Source organism: Polistes fuscatus, unplaced genomic scaffold, assembly GCF_010416935.1.
Source record: "Polistes fuscatus isolate 324 unplaced genomic scaffold, CU_Pfus_HIC Scaffold3, whole genome shotgun sequence".
In the NCBI taxonomy this organism is placed as follows: domain Eukaryota; kingdom Metazoa; phylum Arthropoda; class Insecta; order Hymenoptera; family Vespidae; genus Polistes; species Polistes fuscatus.
In genome coordinates this window covers 2,779,647-2,798,873 of record NW_025113107.1, presented here as the reverse complement: position 1 = coordinate 2,798,873, position 19,227 = coordinate 2,779,647, and the positions used below count along the sequence as shown (strand labels likewise).

Sequence of the window (19,227 nt, the reverse complement as noted above, 5' to 3'; positions counted from 1 at the left end):
GTACTGATAAACAACTTTAGAAAATCAATTTTGATTTCTGTAAGAAAAGAAACATTTGCAGTTCTTTAGTTTGTGTCTTAAAAATATTTAAACAATAAGACTATTATATATTCGAAATTACGATAAGTATTGTTGAAAAACGAACGAAAGGATTAAAATTGAAAAATATTTTTTTCTAAAATAAAGACAACACTGAATCATTTGCGTCGACATAAGAAAAACGTTCTTTGTAGTTTCATTTAAAAAAAAACGAACAAATCATGAAGACAAATTTATTATAAAAATGACGAAAAGATTGAATTGAAAAATATTTGTTGAAAAAAAATATAACTTAAATTACAAGGATACAAGCAAGACAAGTGTAGAAGTAGGAGCAGGAGCAGGAGCAGGAGCAGGAGCAGGTGCAGGAGCAGGAGCAGGTACAGGAGCAGGAGCAGGTGCAGGAGCAGGAGCAGGAGCAGAAGCAGGAGCGGGAGCAGGAGCAGAAGCAGGAACAGGAACAGGAGCAGGAGCAGGAGCAACAGCAGCGGCACCAGGAGGAGTGGCGGTAAGGAAGCACCAGCACCACCAGCACCACCAGCACCACCAGCACCAGCACCGCCACCACCATCGACGCGCTACCTCCGCTTCGTACCACCTATGCCTCTACGATCAGTCGACCCCGTGCAACGCGGCACGCCGGCCGCTGCGCGAACACAAGTCTCTGTTCCTTTTCGAAACTTTTCTCTCATTATTACACCGAACGAGTATAATAATAATTAATACTCATTTTATTCAACTCTATCTAACGAGCTACACATATAACGTGCTGTTATTGTCCTTGACATCGAAGAAGAAAAAAGGAAGAAGAAAATAAAAAGTAGAAGACGTAAAATAGAAGAAGAATAAACAAAAAAAAATAAAAATAATAAAAAGATAACTTCAATAAAATTTGATTTTTGCGGGCTTCTCCTCTCAATCCTTTCGTATCGAGTAATCGAAAAGTAAAGTGAAAAGAAAAAGAGAGATCGGGAAAGAGAGGGAGAGAGAGAGAGAGAGAGAGAGAGAGTAAGGGAGAGAGACAGGGAAGAGGAAAAAAAGGGAGGGAAGAAAGGTGGACCGAGAGCGCGTGCGTGTGTATCGAGTGTGTGCGTGTGTAGGGTCGAAGGTTACCGCGAGAGTAGTTAAGAAGGATTGTGCGTAAGAGGATTTGCTTAGTCCTCGATCGTTCTAACCGAACTACTATCCGAAAGAAAAAAGTCTTTTGGGAATAGAAGGTAGATAAGCTTTGGACAGAAAAAGAGAAAGAGAGAGAGAGAGAGTAAGACACATACAGGGTGGGAGAGGTAGATAGATAGATAGATAGATAGATAGATAGATAGATAGGTAGAATGAGTGAGCGAGCGCGCGCGTGTATGTGCGTGTGCGTGTGTGTATGAGAGAGAGAGAGAGAGAGAGAGAGAATCGTGTGCGTTCGTACGCGCAAAAGCTGGTGCTCCCCCACTCGCTAACTTGTTGAGCCTCTCTCACGGGCCAAGCGTGCTGTGGCCCGGGTTTGTCGTGTCGTTTCGAGCGGTGCGCGCGAAAACATTCCTTCCTTTAACGTCAGAAAGAAAACTATAAAGAACTAGAAAGATAGAGGGACATATAAAAAATATCGAAAGAATATTTGAAGTGATACAAAATGAAAGCGATCGGCTCGTCGTTGATATTAGTGCAATTGTTGCTTGCATTAAGTTCCAAGAGTCTTGGATTCGGTCGTCCCGATGTTCTCGGGCAACGCAACGACGTCCACGAGGATCCGTTGGTAGTCGAAACGACGAGCGGTCTCGTACGTGGATTCAGTCGTAAAATTGAAAATCGTGACGTTCACATATTTTATGGTATACCATTCGCTAAGCCACCGATTGGCCCATTACGTTTTCGCAAACCATTACCCATTGAACCTTGGCACGGTATATTAAATGCAACAATCTTACCAAATAGTTGTTATCAAGAAAGATACGAGTACTTTCCCGGTTTCGAAGGCGAAGAAATGTGGAATCCGAACACCAATATATCCGAGGATTGTCTCTACTTGAACATCTGGGTACCCCAGAGAGTAAAGTTGAGGCATAAGGGTTCCGAGCCGCCTGACAGCCCGGAGAGAAACGGCTTGCCGATACTCGTTTGGATTTATGGGGGTGGATTCATGACTGGTACCGCTACCCTGGATGTTTACGATGCCGATATAATGGCTTCTACGAGTAACGTTATCATAGCCTCGATGCAGTACCGTGTTGGTGCATTCGGATTCTTGTATTTAAACAAACACTTTGGAACTAACAGCGAAGAGGCACCTGGAAATATGGGATTATGGGATCAAGCGTTGGCTCTTAGGTGGCTTCGCGACAACGCCGCTGCCTTTGGCGGTGATCCTGATTTGATAACGATTTTTGGTGAATCTGCCGGTGGCAGTTCGGCCAGTCTTCATCTCATTTCACCGGTAACTCGTGGTCTCGTACGCCGCGGTATACTTCAAAGTGGCACCTTAAACGCACCCTGGAGTTATATGACCGGCGAAAAAGCTCACGATGTTGCACGCGTCCTCGTTGACGATTGTGGTTGCAATTCCACCATGCTTCAAGAGAATCCGGCTCGCGTTATGCTATGCATGAGATCTGTCGACGCCAAAACTATATCCGTACAACAGTGGAACAGTTATTGGGGTATTCTCGGATTCCCATCCGCTCCGACGATCGACGGTGTTTTCTTGCCTAAACATCCGCTTGATCTTTTACGGGAAGCTGACTTCAAGGACACCGAGATTATCATCGGAAATAACGAGAATGAAGGTAAGGGTAATGATTGATCAAATAATCATTGCATGTATACATCAAATCCTTCAAATATATTAGCTGTTATTCTTTTTTCATCTTGAATAGTTCTAAAAGAGTTTGAAAAACATTAACCGTCGGTGTATTCTTTTCTGATGCACGGCACGGATGAGCTATTATTTCATTCAGGAAACGAGCCGTATCATTCTGGCCTTTGATACTTCGCGCGGCGCGGTTAACCAATTTCGAGTGTTTATCGCAAATTGACCATTAATTTAACTTCGTTTGAACGTTTTCGCTTTGGCTTTCACAAATGCGAGTGGGAGGAAGAAATCAGAGATATATAGAAAGAGAAAGAGAAAGAGAAAGAGAGAGAAAAGAAACTCCGAAGCTACCCGTACCGAGTTAACTTTCATAAATTTATCACGATATATAACGGCGTAGGCACTTTGTAAAAGTAAAGATGAAGGGCGAGACTCGTTTTCTTCTTAAAAATCCAATTTATCTTTCTTGGTGCAGGCACACACCGACCGATTCATCGATCCACTTGGCAGCTTTTAGCTTCGTTAACAAAGATACGAGAAACTTTTTAAATCTTCTTTCTTATTTGTTTACCCTTCTTCTACTTCTACTTCTTCTTCTACTTCTTCTGTGTGTGCTTCTCTTTTTTTATTTTTACATTGAGAAGATTAAAGTTGTTGCGACAATTTTGAATTATTATTTATTATTTGGAATTTTAGAGTAATGTTTATAAAATTATTAGTAATTTAAGGAATCACGGTGTTAATTTAAGCATGAGTGGTAATTAGTATGAGCTTTGCCAATGTACATGTATTTATATTATATTATACTACATTAGACTAGACTATCTTTCCTCAGTGAAACATTTCCTACGAATAGAGGTTAATTAGGTCTAGATAATAGACAGGACGAGTATCTATCATTATTTGTAATTACGATCTCTCCCTCTAATTACGCGATTATCGTAATACATATATATATATATATATATATAAAGTTATGTAACCATACTTGTAACAAGTGTATATTTGTTTGTGTTTGTTAAAGGTAATGGAGTAGGTATATAAATTAAAACTTATATTTCAAAAGGAAACATCTTAAAAATTATCGTACTTGCATTTTCTCTATTTTTTATTATAATTTTTATCGTGAATTTTATAATCAGGTTTATTAGCACACCTCATAGTATATCGAATAAGGTTTACACAAAGCTTATCGAACCTAAATCACACGTTTCGTCTCCGACTATTTGTTTACACATAGGGTTGGTTGCATTATGGGACCCTTTTATTTCAATGTGTACTTTTGGAATACTATAAATAGCTAAGCGTAACATTTGTTAATGGATCGATAGGTTGTGTATGTGTAATGTTTGCATTCTAATTACATATTTATATATACATACTATGATTACAATTGTGCAAGTCACACATAATTTATGCGGCATATTTGGAATGTTTGTATTCTAATTACATATGTATTACTATGATTGCAATATAATTTACTAGACGAATCATTGATCAAAACAGAAAAAAGCATTTAATATCGTGTAAAATTTTTACACGAAGACTGTGCATTATTAAAAAAAAAAAATAAAATAAAAAACTGTATAATTCAAATATACATCCATTCCTTTGATAGTACAATTTGACGTGTTCCACATATTAGGAAAAAAGATATATATCCAACCCCTTTAGTATTCAAAGAAATATTCTTGAGAAAGCTCGCGAGTAAGTATTCACGTTTTCGACGAAGATAAACTCGTCGTTCTGTATCTCGTTCTTTTTTCTTCTCTCTATTTTTTTTTCTTTCCAAGATTAGGCTACACCAAGCTGATAAATTACAAAAGCGAAGTTGAGTAGTAGGTGACTAGTAGTTGGAATATACATTCTACCTACTTACATACGACACATACACACACACATACGTATATAAAATCGTAGATATGTGTAAATACGTGTATGTATGTGTAAGCTTATCTGAGCTTCTCCGTCGGCAAGGTTACGTGACGTTGGAAAAATCCTGACGAAAGCACGGAGCTTTTGGAATAACCTCGTGAATTTGTCATTACCCTGTCTCGCCTCCCTCCCTTCAACTGACCGAGCTTACGATCTTCCCTTACCCCGAAGAGAGTTTGTGCTAACCATCCCTTTAATTTATCTACTCCGGTTTCTATCTTAACCTAAAGCACACACAACCTTTTCTCTTCTCCAATTTCATTGTCTTTTTGTTTTCGCTCTTTCGAGTCGCACCGATCATTAATTGTCGTTTCTACCTTGGTGAAAGCTCAATTAAGTTCACCCCTTCCCACTCATTTCCTTTTTTTTCTTTCTTTGTTCATCTCTTTCACCTTTCTCGAGAAATCAGAAGGTTCGTTCCCTTTTTTTTTTTTCTTACGAACAATCTTATTGGAACGAAAACTTTTTCTTTCTTTTCACTCTTTCCTTCCTTTTTTTTCCTTCTATTTTTCTTCTTTTTCTCTTTTATTGGATCTTTTTCTATCCCTTTCTCTCTCTCTTTCCTCTTACTTTTTCTTTTTCTTTTTCTTTTTCTCTTTTCATTATTCGAAGAGGTTCATCACTATTCGAATAACGAACAGAGAGATTCATAATATTTGCGATCCGGTCACGTAATATTCTCGAACTATTCCTATATTAAAAAAAGGATTAATTAAGTGAGCTATAATAATATTTACAGGAAATAGAGAAAAATTTTCCTATTTTTACTCTTTTTTCGAATTTTCTTTTTACATTTTTTCGTTCGTGGTATTTGTCAGAGTTGATGACATCGATCAATTTGGAATTTCTTTTATGAACTAGTATTAAGATCTATAGTTTTTCTTTTCTTTAAACGTTTTGCAGAATAAAAATGTATGGAAGATACGATAGGTTGGATCGTTAGTAAATATTGGAGTCAATAAATTATTTATTGGGTTGGCAACTAAGTGATTGCGGATTTTAAATAAGAGGGAAAATTCAAAATGTTTGCTGAAAAATATAACTTTATTCAATTAGGTACTGTCCGTTTTTGTCGATGAACTTTTGCCATCGTTCAGAACAGTGTCATAATTCCACGTTCATCAAATTTCTGATCTTTGCTGTCAAAAAAATGAATTAAATGTGATTTGTCTATCGATAAAATTCACAATCATTTAGTTGCCAACCCAATATTAACAGCGGACAATAAGATATTTTTATTGAATATTCTTTTTATACGTTTCTTACTTTTTAATAATTTGTTTAAATAATGGGAATATGAAGTAGATGTTTTGAAAAATACGATTTTCCGTTTTATTTGCTATAAATTACGAATATGCGGAAAAAATAAAAGGGTTTTAAGAAAGGTTGTTAAAGGGTTGGTTGTGTGTCGAAGAGAAAACAAGGTTGTTATTAAACGGGGAAGACGAAAGACGATTTCGTCATATTAGATTCGCCTCATCTTTCTATTGGTCTCGATACGTCAATCCGATGTTCTACCTTCGCTAAGAATAATTGACGTCGTTCAATAATACCGTGAGAGATTCTAAATATATCCATATTCGTCCGACAATTTAGCTTCAAAATTGATTTTTTGTTTTTTAAATAAATACAGGAAATAGAAAAAACAAAATTAGTTGATAAAAATAAACCAAAAAAGAATTTTCAAGAGAAAAAAGAACAAAATCAATAGAAAACAATTCGCACGAAAAATAAATTATTACTATGACATTGCAATGATAGTAATAGTAATAATAACATATTATGATCACGAATTATCTTATGGTCAATTTAGAAAAAAAAGAACAGAAAACTAGACGAATTTGCAAGATAAAATAAATTGACGTAAAAAAGTAAAATAAACAGTTCAGAAATTACTATTATAACGATTATAACCGATAATAATAGTAATTATAGTAATTATTCTATCGTAGGCATATAAAACAAATATTACGGATAATAGGATGATGAGGGGGATTAGGAGAAGGAGAGTGAATGGTAGATATGCTTGAATAAAATGAATAATTGAAAATGAATGCTTTTGTTGGAAGGTAAATCGTGCTTTATCGTAGATCGAAGGAAGTAACTTTACTATCTTCTTTCTATTTTGTACAATCCGCTTTAAGCTAGAGACGGAACTGAGGTCATGTTAATTGATTGACATTCCACGCCGACCTTCCCTCTAACAAGCAAGCGCTGCTACCTCGTTCTCGTTATTTCCGTATTCTCAACGCCTACATGGTGCGCGCGCGTACATATATAAGTACTTACTTAAGAGAATGAGTGAGATGTAGATGGGAGGGGTACGGGGAGAGGGAGGAAGGAAGAGATAGGAAGAAGGGAGATGTCATCGTTCCTATATAAATATTTATCATAGAAACTCCGTGTGTGTGTGTGTGTGTGTGTATATGGATTACGTTTTTGCTACTGAGATTTTCATTTTCCATGACAGTACCTGTGTTAAATACGTTTGCGTTTGATTTTTATTTTGATTTATTTTATTATATTTTATTTAAACGATATTATACTACTACTCAGTATTTTTCAGCAAAAGATTTTTCACGCGTGTTAAAATAAATTGGTTCATGTCGTATCAATGTTTATCATTATTATATTGTATTCTAATAAAAAAATTTGTTTACAGGTAGTATGTTTGATTTTTACTTGTGTATATTTAACACACGTTATGAATTAATTTTGTTATTTATACGATTATAATTTACTGTTTGTTTAAAACGGAATAATTAAATTTTGTATTTATTATATTTTTCATGCTAGACACGGCTCGACATTTGATTAGAAATAAAAGTAAAAAGTAGTAATAAAATAATAATCTGAAAATAAATTGGGATGCAATCTGTCGACAAAAAAAAAATTACTCGTTTTCAGAAGGAAAATGTACAGCAGGTTCGTTAACGTTATTATGGATTTGTTTAAAGTTACTCCAAATTTTCCAGATATATAAGTTGCTCTCGATGAAACATTATATACGTATTCGTGTACATATGCGTATATCTATTAATACAGTGAATCATATCTTCGTGTTTGTTTTGTGAAGCTTTTATCGTTGGAAGCTCATTTACATCGAATTTTTTGTTGTTTATTCAAATATATGTGGGATTGGAAAAAATTCATAAGTAAAAGAGTGAATAAATATAAAGGCGAGAAACGTTAAGATATGAATGTTCGAGAACGATCATTGTTAAATGTATACGTTAGCATTCCGAGAATGAGTGGAGTTGTTTTCTTGGTATGTAGAACTGTGGGAAATGCGATCCTCTGCTGTTATGGTGTGAAAAATGAGAGAGTATGGGTACATGCGTATGTTAGCGTGGATGTGATGGGATACGAGAAGCGAAGAATAAAATAAGAAAGGGTCAGTCGTAAAAGGAGAGTTACATAATGACGAGTGAAACCGATAAGAGTTAGCGGTAGCCAAGAGTATTAGAGAGTATCAGAGTATGAGAGTGAAGAGTAACAGAGTATCAGAGTAAGAGAGTGTAAAAGTGGGGTTACAAAAAATATCATACATATATATAAAAAAGATAAATTTTTTAATCAACGTATGATCGTTTTTACACAGTGGTGAAATGTAACGATGTTATGTAATATTTTGATTAATAGTTACAATTTTTATTTCATGACATTGACGAATTCTCAATAATAAAATTATCAACGTGCATTAATAAATATGTCCACGAACATCTCTTTCTCTTTCTTTTTTATTTTTGATTCGATGTAAATTAAATATAAATTTAAATAGATACAATGGAAAGCAAACGTTTAATAAATATCTGATGAAATTACAATACGGGGAGGAATCGATTTAGTTTTAACATGGACACCAAATTTACGGATTAGTCGGTATGAATGAATATGCGCGCGCGCGTGTGTGTGGTAGTTCGCGAATGATCGGTTACATATGTTCAATCAATCAAATAACCAAGAGTATTTCCAAAACACTAGAGATATATAAAATTCGGATTTTATGTCTTTTGTTTTGAAAATTCCTATAGGAAATAATGAAAAAAAAATTATCTTACATAGACGTATTATAAATAAAAAGAAGAAGTATAACTTAAAAAATGCATACATTTACAAATGTATGTGTGTGTAAGAAAAAAATTATGTTTCTTAATGCACGTGCTATGTTTATGCAAATAAAAAAAAAAAGAACAGAGAGAAAGAGAAATGATAATTTTATTTTAATATAAAAAAGAGAGAGAGAGAGAGAGAGAGAGTAAAGTATAATTTTTTCGCGTGCCTTATTAATGCGAAATGAAATAATATGGTAAAAAGGTATTACTCGTTTTCCATATAATAACGACGTAAATTTTATGCTCACGTCCGTCCAACCGATATCATAACTAAAGCGCAATCGTCAGTAATATTTTTGCAAATTGTTCGGTCGGCCGTATCTTGGACTAGGTCGAGCGTTAACGAACGACGCTTTTAATTTCAATTTGCGCGCAGGACATACATATTTCAAAAGAATGTTAAAAATCTGAAAGAGAAAAGGTGGGAGAGAGAGAGAGAGAAATAGAGAAATATGATTCTTATTAGATTACATATTCAATATTAATATTTATTATTAATTCATTATGTAGTCTTATGTTTCACATCTACATTAATTTATTTTAATTGAAATAAAATAACTTATCTCGTGATTACAATGTTTGCTTGAACTGAAATTGTATTCATTATGTATTAAGTTTGTATTAAAATTATTAAAATTTTCATGTATTTAATATTTTGTATTAATTTTGTAAACTAGCAATAAGATTTAAATATATGTTATAAAAATAAATTTGTAATAAATGTGACTGAATAGCAATTAAAAGAACGATTACAATCTTATTGTTAGAGGAGTTTCATCATGGATATTTTTTATTATTTATAAAATAAAAGTAATTGCAGTTTATCATTTATTTTAAATTTGGTGTCAATTATTCGCGTGTAAAACTAAAATAAAATTTAATCGTATGCTATAAAAATAAATTTGCAAAACGCGTGATACGATAAAGATTAAAACAGTGATTATGATCGTAAATGAGTTTCATTATGGAAATCATGGATTATTAGGAGAAAGTAATATTTTTAATTAGTACGTCATTAGTATATCTCGAAAAGTTTATATCAGGTTGACTATTAGTAGTAATATATAATTAAAATTTGCCAGAGATGGAACAGAACTTTATGCATTCGTATTTAGGGTAATCGTAGACCACAAGCAACGTCGTGTACACGTAAACCCTGCGGGTACTTACAATCTCAGCTTACAAACCGCGTCTATCAGATAATTAAATGGGTCATAAGATACTTTTTGGAAAGAAGCACTTCGTTGATTATTAATTTTTCTTTTCAATCTGAAATAGCTTTTTTACGAGAATAATTCTTACGACTAAGAACGAGAAAAAGAGAGGGGCTTTGAATATGTGTAGGTGTTTATGCATCCATGTGTTTGTTCTTTAACATCTAAATGATAAAAATCAAAAGAGCAACGAAAATAATATCGAGGAATATACGAGCATTAAATAATCATAGCTCTATAAAATGATTTTTATTTATAATATTGAGTGCAGTTGTTTTGATTAATAATTATCGATATTTTACTAGTCTGTCTGAGGTTTTATTTATTTCATTATTTACACAATACAATATTGATAAGTATTTTTGTTACTTGTATAAATGATATTTTATTATTACGATATATAATATATTGAATCGAATTAAAAGTTTCTTTTTATTTTAATATAAAAGCGAAATAAATTCTTTCGGCTTTCCTCAAATGAATCAAAATTATTTTTTGCTCGATATTAAGTCTTTTACACAGAAATTACGTTTGCTAATGTGTTGGGGTGTTGTTAAATATATATCCATTATTTCATCAATTTTTCATGTGAACACTCATATTTATTTATTTTTTAATTGCTATTTTATTTTTTTTTTTTTGAATTTTATGTTCACATGTCAAAAGAAAAGATTAGTTTGAATATTTCGAATTTGTATGGAACGTAGTTAGAAATAAATCTTAAGAGTTATGATGTGCCGATAAATGAATTATTTATAACGTTTTCGCGAGAGTTCGGTTCCCTTGAAAATGATGAAGTTAATAAAGGTGTCGGATACGAGATAGTAGATGCCACTAGAGATAGGTATATACTAACGGCGCTTAGGGAAATCATCCGAGCATTCGCATGGATTTTATTCTTCCTTCATAATTTATATTACGTAAAGGCTAACTAAAATCTACTTAAATTGGCCTAACTTTATTTTGAATCATTATCTTTGTACGTCTTCAATTTTTTTCTACTGTCTCTTTTCATTTTACTCCAAATACCTATCTTGCTTAAATAATAACATTCCAAATAATAATAATAATAATATTCCACGTGTCTCTGGTATCACTGTTTCATCGGGTTTAATTTTATTTTTATAATACAATATTTGAATTTATTTTCTTCAAAAAAATTCAAATAAAATTCTACATCTTTTATATAATGAATTTATTATAAAAACGTACTATAACTAAAAGGTTAATAAAATGATATTACCAACTATGATCTTTTCTAGTTGAATCAAAGAAAATCTAAAGTGGTAAGATAAAAAATCATCGATAGTTCGAGTTACTGTTCGTTGAACTATCTTCAGTTCTGGGGAAAGAAATTGTGGTGACTCAAAAATCTCCACCCGAGTAATGCCAGGATCTTAGAAAAGAAAGCTTTATGTCAACGACGATCTTATATCCTAACATCGAGAAAAATAGAGACAGAAAATATATACTATTATATAAATATATTATATCCTTCTATGTATTATATAGTATTTTTACCTACCATATACTCATAGTACTTTATATATATATATATAAACGTATACACATTAAGTAGTAATATATACGAATATACCATAGTATGTGTATATATATTTATCATATACTTATTATATATAAAGTCACTCAAAAGTTACTAGACTATTATGAGAGGTGAAGGAGGACATTTTATCTAGAAAGGGCCTGATATTCTGAAAACCAAAATTGTGACCATCATAAAGATATAATTAACAAAACTGATTAAAAATAAATTTAAGGCTATTTATTTATTGTTTATAAACAAATAAATGTGGGATGCGAGCACCTCCAAGCCAAATTTAAGTAGGCATTCGTGAGGAGATTGGACGGTGGGCCCTGGATAGCTCAATTGGTTAAAGAGCAGTCGCCCGGAAAGCGGAAGATCCGGGTTCGAGTCCCGGTCCAGTCTGTCCAACGGCCCAATTTTTTCACGAATCCTACATAAATATGAATTTTTATTGTAAAATGAGAGGATCTGTTTCGGCCCTTTTAGTTATACGGGATTGAATCATCGTGATTGGGCGATTATCGTCTTCTATTGTTTCACATAGGAAAGGTTTAAACTTCTCCTGCAGTTTTCTTTTTATCAGTAGAGTTGTGTCTGAGCCACGGTGTAATAAGAACGTTTTAAATAAATATTTTCACCGTAACATGTATTATATATTATTATTATTATTAGGTTTTTATTGCACAACTTACAAAGTTTTTTACGAAGTCTTATCATTAATTTATTTATATTTTTTTCTCACATTTCTGGTTTATGCTCTACTCCCTCCTCCCTAATTCCTTAACAATTTAACATGTATTATATATTATATATATATTTTCAGATACATTATTTTCTCTCTCTCTCTTTCTCTCTCTCTTCACAATACAGTAACTATTTTCACGTATTTTGATTTCTTCTTTTCTGGCAAATCCATCCTCGAACGCGACGTTATCGTTGTTCTACGATAACAATTTTTTGAATACATAAAAGAATGAATTTTATTTTTAAATGGTCTAGTGACTTTTGGGCCATCCTGCATAAACATACTTTACTATAGTAAATAGTAGGTAAGTAGAAGGGATGTCAGTCAAGTTCTTTGAGAAAATAGGAAACTTGTGGTCTACTTTATCTGTCTTCTTTCCTTCTTATTCTATTTTTTCTTTTTTTTTTTCTTTTTCATTTTTCTCTCCTTCTTTCATTTTCTTCTCTATTCCTTATCTCTCAGCAACTTCTTGAAGGTGAACTTCGACGGACAGGAGGATGTCGTGTGGCAGAAGTCGACTCCACTCCGTCCGATTTAGAAACGAAAATTGAGACGTACGTATACATACGAGCATAAGAAAAGAAGGAAGGAACTGGAAGAGAAGCAGCCTCAATAAGCTCGGAGTTTGTTTATCTACTGACTTTTAAAAGCTAGTTTTTTCTCTTTATCTTTTTATATATATATATTTATATATATATATATATTTCTCTCTCTGTTTTTCGCATTTTTAATTTTATTTATCTTTATTTGTCGTTTTTATATTTTTCGCGATGGTGTATTTTCTCCGTTGTATTGTAAATAACAATACTTAGGAACTTTCATTGACTTCTCTGTTTTTAGTTTATAAAAATATTTTTGTTGACTTTTGTTTACTTATTTTGTTAAGATAGTATTAAAGAAAATAGTGTAAGTTCAGAAAAGTTTTATAAAAATGTTTGGAAAAAAAAATTAGTGTATAAAATTTGTATTTGTATAGTTGTAGTTCGTATTGCTTAGCAACGTTTTTGATTATTAATTTTTTAAAGTAATACTAAAGGTACAAGTATAAGTTTAGACATATTTTATCAAACTTTTGATCCATCTACACGTACACTTGTATTTCTATTTAAAAATAAACATCTGTATCTTTAATTAATCCAAAATAAATTAGTTAAAAATAGGTGTTATTAAATTTATCATAAATTATGAATTATTAATCATTAAACTTCTGACCTATCCCATATCTGTTTTATTTAATTGGAAAACGAGAATCTATCTTTTTCTCTTATTTACGTAATTCGTAGAAAATAAATCGGTTTACATTATTTAAACTTAATCTCGTACAAACGAACGTTAAATAAAAGACTTTATTATTCAGCAGTTTATTCAAATTATTTAGAAGATCACCGACATTTATTTTACCTAACTCGTACAGAACGATTTTATGCGTCCTTGAACTTTCGATTGGACCGAAGGTCGTATGATCAAATGAACGTAGGAACATCGTATTCGACTAATGTTTTATTTAAATATGTACTCTTAAATAATACTTGATCCTTCGAGTATCGTTCAGTCTAACAATAAAATATTTCTTTTCTTTTCTTTTTTTTCGCGACCTTGAAAGATTTTCCTTAGAGATAGAAAAAAATAAATAAAATAATAGCAAGCTTAACATCGGGGAAATCAGGTGAAGAAAAGTAACGATTTATGGTTGGAAGCCTTTAAAAAATTCGTCGAGAAAATTTACGAGCTTCTACTTTTCTTTATTCGTCTGTATTATTCGCCCGAGGATAAGCCTTAACACGATGATCACTATGGCAGATAGTAAACAGGTATATTTTCTCTCTTAAAACTTTTCCATTGTACTTTCAGGGGAGGAAAAAAAAGAAACCTTGTTTTTCTAATTTTTCTTCTTTTTCCTTTTAACTTTTAGACTACCAAAAAGTGACCTCTAGCCAGGAGAATTTTTGGTTGCTATGTGGGAAAGTTACTTTGTTGTATATTATCTTTACTTTGTTTTAAGTTGTCAATAGTATTTCCTGATGAAATAATTTAAAAAAATATTAAGGAAAATAAAGTCCACTGGTATTATAATTTATTGATTAGTGTAATATTTAATAATAAAACCATTCATTTTTTAATTTATTTTTCTGAGATTTATTTATTGTGGAATATTTCATGAAAACAGTGCAATATTTTTCAAAATATATTTGTTACGTATATAGTTTATAATGAAATAGAATTTTACTGTGAAATAATTTTGGTTTCTTTTTTAAATACGAGACCTGTGTAAATTTGAAGAAAACATCGTAGAGAAATATTTTAAAGAATAAGATTTAACTATTCGTCGAAAACATTATAGAAAAAGTGTGTGTCCCTTTTCCGTAATTGTTTTCTTTCCTTTGCTTTTAACTCGTACAGCTGGAGTAGCTTCCTAGGCAATACCATTAACTTTAGAACAATGGTAATCCTTTTGGAATGGCACCTCGAGCAACTGGGTGTACTTCCCGATCCAATTTTCGGTTCGCTAGGAAAACGGGAAAGTAGAGTAGCTTTTACTTCGTCCGAATGAACATATTCACGCTTCTGGATACTTATGTAAGTAGTATAAAAATACATAATATATACACCTATGTATATATGCAAAGAATATAAAGATTTTATGCAAAGATTTTTTCTTTCTTTTTTATATTTAATTTTTTATAAATATTTATTTAGTTTCTTTTTATTAGATTATTTTGTATCGGTTTATGATATTAATAAATAAAATCATATTACCAAATAAAAATATTTCTTTTTTAATGAAACGTTAGCTGTGGAATTTTGACGATATTTCTCGATAATAAACTACAAAACGTGATATATACAATTTGAACTACGTTAGAGATTATTTGTTTGGATAAATATTCTATAGTAAACACAACAGGTTGACTTGTCGGTGAAATTTTAGATGATATTCGATATTGTGCTTGAAACTAACATGAGAGATGGAAATTTCAGTCTTAGATTAAGGAAAATATATACAATTAAATATTACCTCTTCTAAATTAACAGATATTTTATTTACGTTTTCGATAATTCTTAATTAAGTGTGGTATATTTGTTAAATTTGTTGTGATAAAACACATTTGATTTTATTTTTATATCCAACGCGATTGGGAAAAATGATTTTATCAAAATTATTTCGAATAAAGTATCAAAATAATTCACGTATATAAACAAAACTGTTGAAACTTGCCGATTCGAAATCTCGCTTTTGTACGAATTGGAAAAAGAACAGAAAGAGAGAGAGAGAAAGAGAGAAAATTAGAGTGGATGTTATTGAAGTTTCTCTATCCTTCGATATAAAGGCAAATATTAATCCTTTTGGACTCTTTGTTTAATACTAATTAGGTTTACAAATAATCCTAAATCTAAATATTTATTCATTTGATGAACAAGATCAATTAGATTTTAATTGTATTCATTTAATCTTGGTTTTTCTATCGAAATTTAAAAGACAACTTTATTAATTCGAGGGAGGGTCATTTGTTTTATAAAAATTGTTTAAATACGTTTAACATCAATATTTATTGTTAGATAACATTGTAATCATTACGCAAATTTCTGGATATTCTTAACGATCGATTAATTTAAAAAAAATGAAATTTTTATAATCACTTGGAAAATCTTGGCAATCCAACAAACTCTCTATCTTATTATGTAGTACATTTTGAGATGAACGTTCACATTTTCAAAGCAACCTCTTCTATCTCCATAAATAAGTAATTTCTAATTAGAGTAAAGCGTGATTTTCTTAGTAAGAGAAAATTAGAAGATATTTTGATATTTTCGTAAATGATGAAACAAATATTTGAATTACTGGGAGTCACGACTACTACTTCAAATATTTTAATAAAATATCAATACATCAATAATATCAAACTAACTTCATTTCATTTTTTTCTTATTTTTGTGGATAAAAAACCACTTTTTTCGTATAAATAAAAACGTTTAAATATTCGCTTAATTTTTATAAATACTTTTAACAATTTAATAATAATTAAAAAGATATTATTATTATCTAGGATCGAATGTGTTTTTATAGAAGTTAAATGAAGTCATAGAAAAATAAAATTAAAGATTTAAAAAGGGAGTTGAAAATGAAAGGATAAGATTTCGCATAATTTTACCAATGTAACGATTCCAGTTTATTTAACGAGGGATTGAAATGTGTGTAACGAGCACGTACGAAAGTAAAGAAAAATTTTACAAGAAAACCGTCTATGTTCTTTCTTACGTTTTTTTTCTCTATCCTTTTATTTTCTTTTCTTTTTCTTATCCTTTACGCTTCGTCCTAGCATAATATCAGGTCGGAAGTGCAGCTTCGAGAATGATTTGCATGCGACGTTGCCCGCGGAATTTTAAAGAACCGGAGAAAGTTGCATCTCACTCACTCCTGCTCCTCTTACTCACCCTTATTCGACTTCATCCCTCCTATCCCCATCCAACCCCATTGAAGATTCAAGTATGCGCGCACATCCTTAAAGCACTCGAACACGCGCCAACTTTGGACAACGTCGAAAATTTTTCTACCCGGATTCAAAATTAGAATCGCTAGACCTAAAGAAAAATACTTTAAAATAAATGAAAGTAAAAAATGGGAAAGAAGAATAAGAGAGAGAGAGAGAGAGAGAAAGAGAGAGAGAATGAGAAAGAGAAGAAAAAACAGTTGATGTTTACTATTAAAACTTCGTTCTAAAACACAGACACGTTTGTTGGTACTCTCGTTGCTTGTTAGGTGATAGAAAATATCGTGTAAAAATCGTTTAAAAAATACACTTTTTATCAGTGGTAAATGAAAAGATATGTTATTTGACTTTTTTTCTGTTTTTCTTTTTTTTTCTTTTTTTAAAGATAAAATTTACGACCAGACGGCAAACGTAGAAAATTGCGTTAGTTTTCTTTCTTTCTGTTTTATTATTATACGAGAAAAAGTTTCGATTTTAACAATTTTCGTTTCGTACGCTTGAAAGGATGAGATTTATTTTAAATAGAAAAATTCTTTTCTATCGAAATATTTTTGCGGTGCATTCGCGATCTCTTGAAAACGTTCTCTCGTTGATATTCGTTTTTCTATATTCTTCGACATTTTTCGAGATAATTCGACGTTTTAATATTTCGGAAAATATCAAAAGCTCGAAAATATTTGTTTGTCTTGATAAGAAAAAAAGAAAAAGAACAGGAAAATATTTGAAAATAATTCTTTTGTTGACGAGCGTGTACTTCAGATGCAAAACCTGATGCTATTTCCAAGTTCTTCTTATAAGCTAATGGTTACATTACGAAGTGAATGTGACGTACGCGTACTTTTCATTATGGATAATCGATATATTAAACAGTAATGTTTGGAAGCATTGTTCAGATAATTTTGATTCGGAACGCGACGTGTTCGTAATACCTTGTTTTATCACGTACCCTGTTCTATCATTCTCTTCCTTTTTCCGTGTATATTTTTTTCAATTCAGAGGAATCGGTGGACAAAATTTTAAATAAATCAATAATTGCTCACGTCGTTTCGACCATAAATTCTTACACAATATATTTTTTTATACTCAATATTATTATTCCGCTCACATATTCTAATATTTAATTAATTTTGAAAATAAAGAGTTAAAATAAATAGGAAATATGGAATACATTATATAATAATAATTATTATTATTTATTATTATTATCGGAGTACAAATAAGTTTCCGCCGTTTTTAATAACAAAATTAGGCATTTATTGTAAAAGAACGGTATTTAACGTTTTATTTAAAATATTGTCCATCGTCAGCCAGTACTTTTTTCAATCTTTCTGGTAGCATATGGATACCGCGTCGGAAGAACGATTCATCTTTTGAGTTTATCCACGAATCGACCTAATTTTTGGTATTTTCATATGATGTGAAGTGCTGCTCAGACAGGCTGGTGAATACGGCGGGTGGGGTAAAACTTCCTAATTGAGTGTTTCCAAGTAGGTTTTAACAGGCGCCTCAACATGTGGGTGAGCATTTTCATGCAAAGGAATAATTTTGTCGCGTCTGGAGTAGTAGCGGGCGCATTTTTCCTTCAATCCTTGTCTCCACGACACCAAGTTGATCTCACCAAATACATAAAATGAGTTTTATCCATGAATATTTGGCTTGACTGTCGATGTTGAAGTATGGCCAGATGGTCCTCATAATTTTCTCTTCTTTGAGTTATCGTAGTGAATTCATTTTTCATCATCAGTGACTACGATGCAGAAAACCCTTTCGTTTATGCCTGGCAAGCAGCATTTCAGTTGTAAGAAAATCGGCGTTCAACGTTTTTCGGCTTCAGTTCATATGGAACCCAGTTTTCATGCTTTTCAATCATTCCCAATGATTTTGAACGATGTAAAATTGCTTGCTGAGTAACTCCTAATGTAAGGGCAAGTTTTTCTTGCGTTTGATACGAATCTTCATCCAATAATGCTTCCAATTCCGCGTCTTCGTACACTTTCGGCCTCCCACTACGTTTTTTGTCTTCGACATTAAATTTACCGTTCTGAAACTTTTGAAACCACTTACAACAACTTCTTTCACTTAAGGCAGTCTCACCATATGCTTCTCTATAAGCAATCGATGCGCCTTAGCTGCAGATTTTCTCAAATTAAAGAAGAAAATTAATAGTTCTCGTAAATGACGCTTATTCGCTTCAAAACTTGGCATTTTCGCAAAAAAAAAATATATAATGCTGATACAAAATCGCTAATATTTCATACACACTATAGCTTAATGTGGGCGCGGTTTTATGTCAAACGTCGGAAACTTAAATGTACTCACATAATAATAATAATAATAATAATA

The 19,227-nt window shown here is 31.9% G+C and overlaps 1 protein-coding gene across 1 annotated transcript in view; it reads left to right on the top strand.

Annotated features, from left to right (window-relative positions):
- Nucleotides 1–577: 577 nt before the first annotated feature.
- The window catches only part of LOC122519676 (acetylcholinesterase-like), a 174,581-nt gene continuing 155,931 nt past the window's right edge, over nt 578–19,227 (top strand). The window contains exon 1 of the mRNA XM_043639297.1: nt 578–2,813. Coding sequence (XP_043495232.1) covers nt 1,664–2,813 — 1,150 coding nt within the window. The 5' untranslated portion in view covers nt 578–1,663. The remainder of the gene's footprint in view (nt 2,814–19,227) is intronic.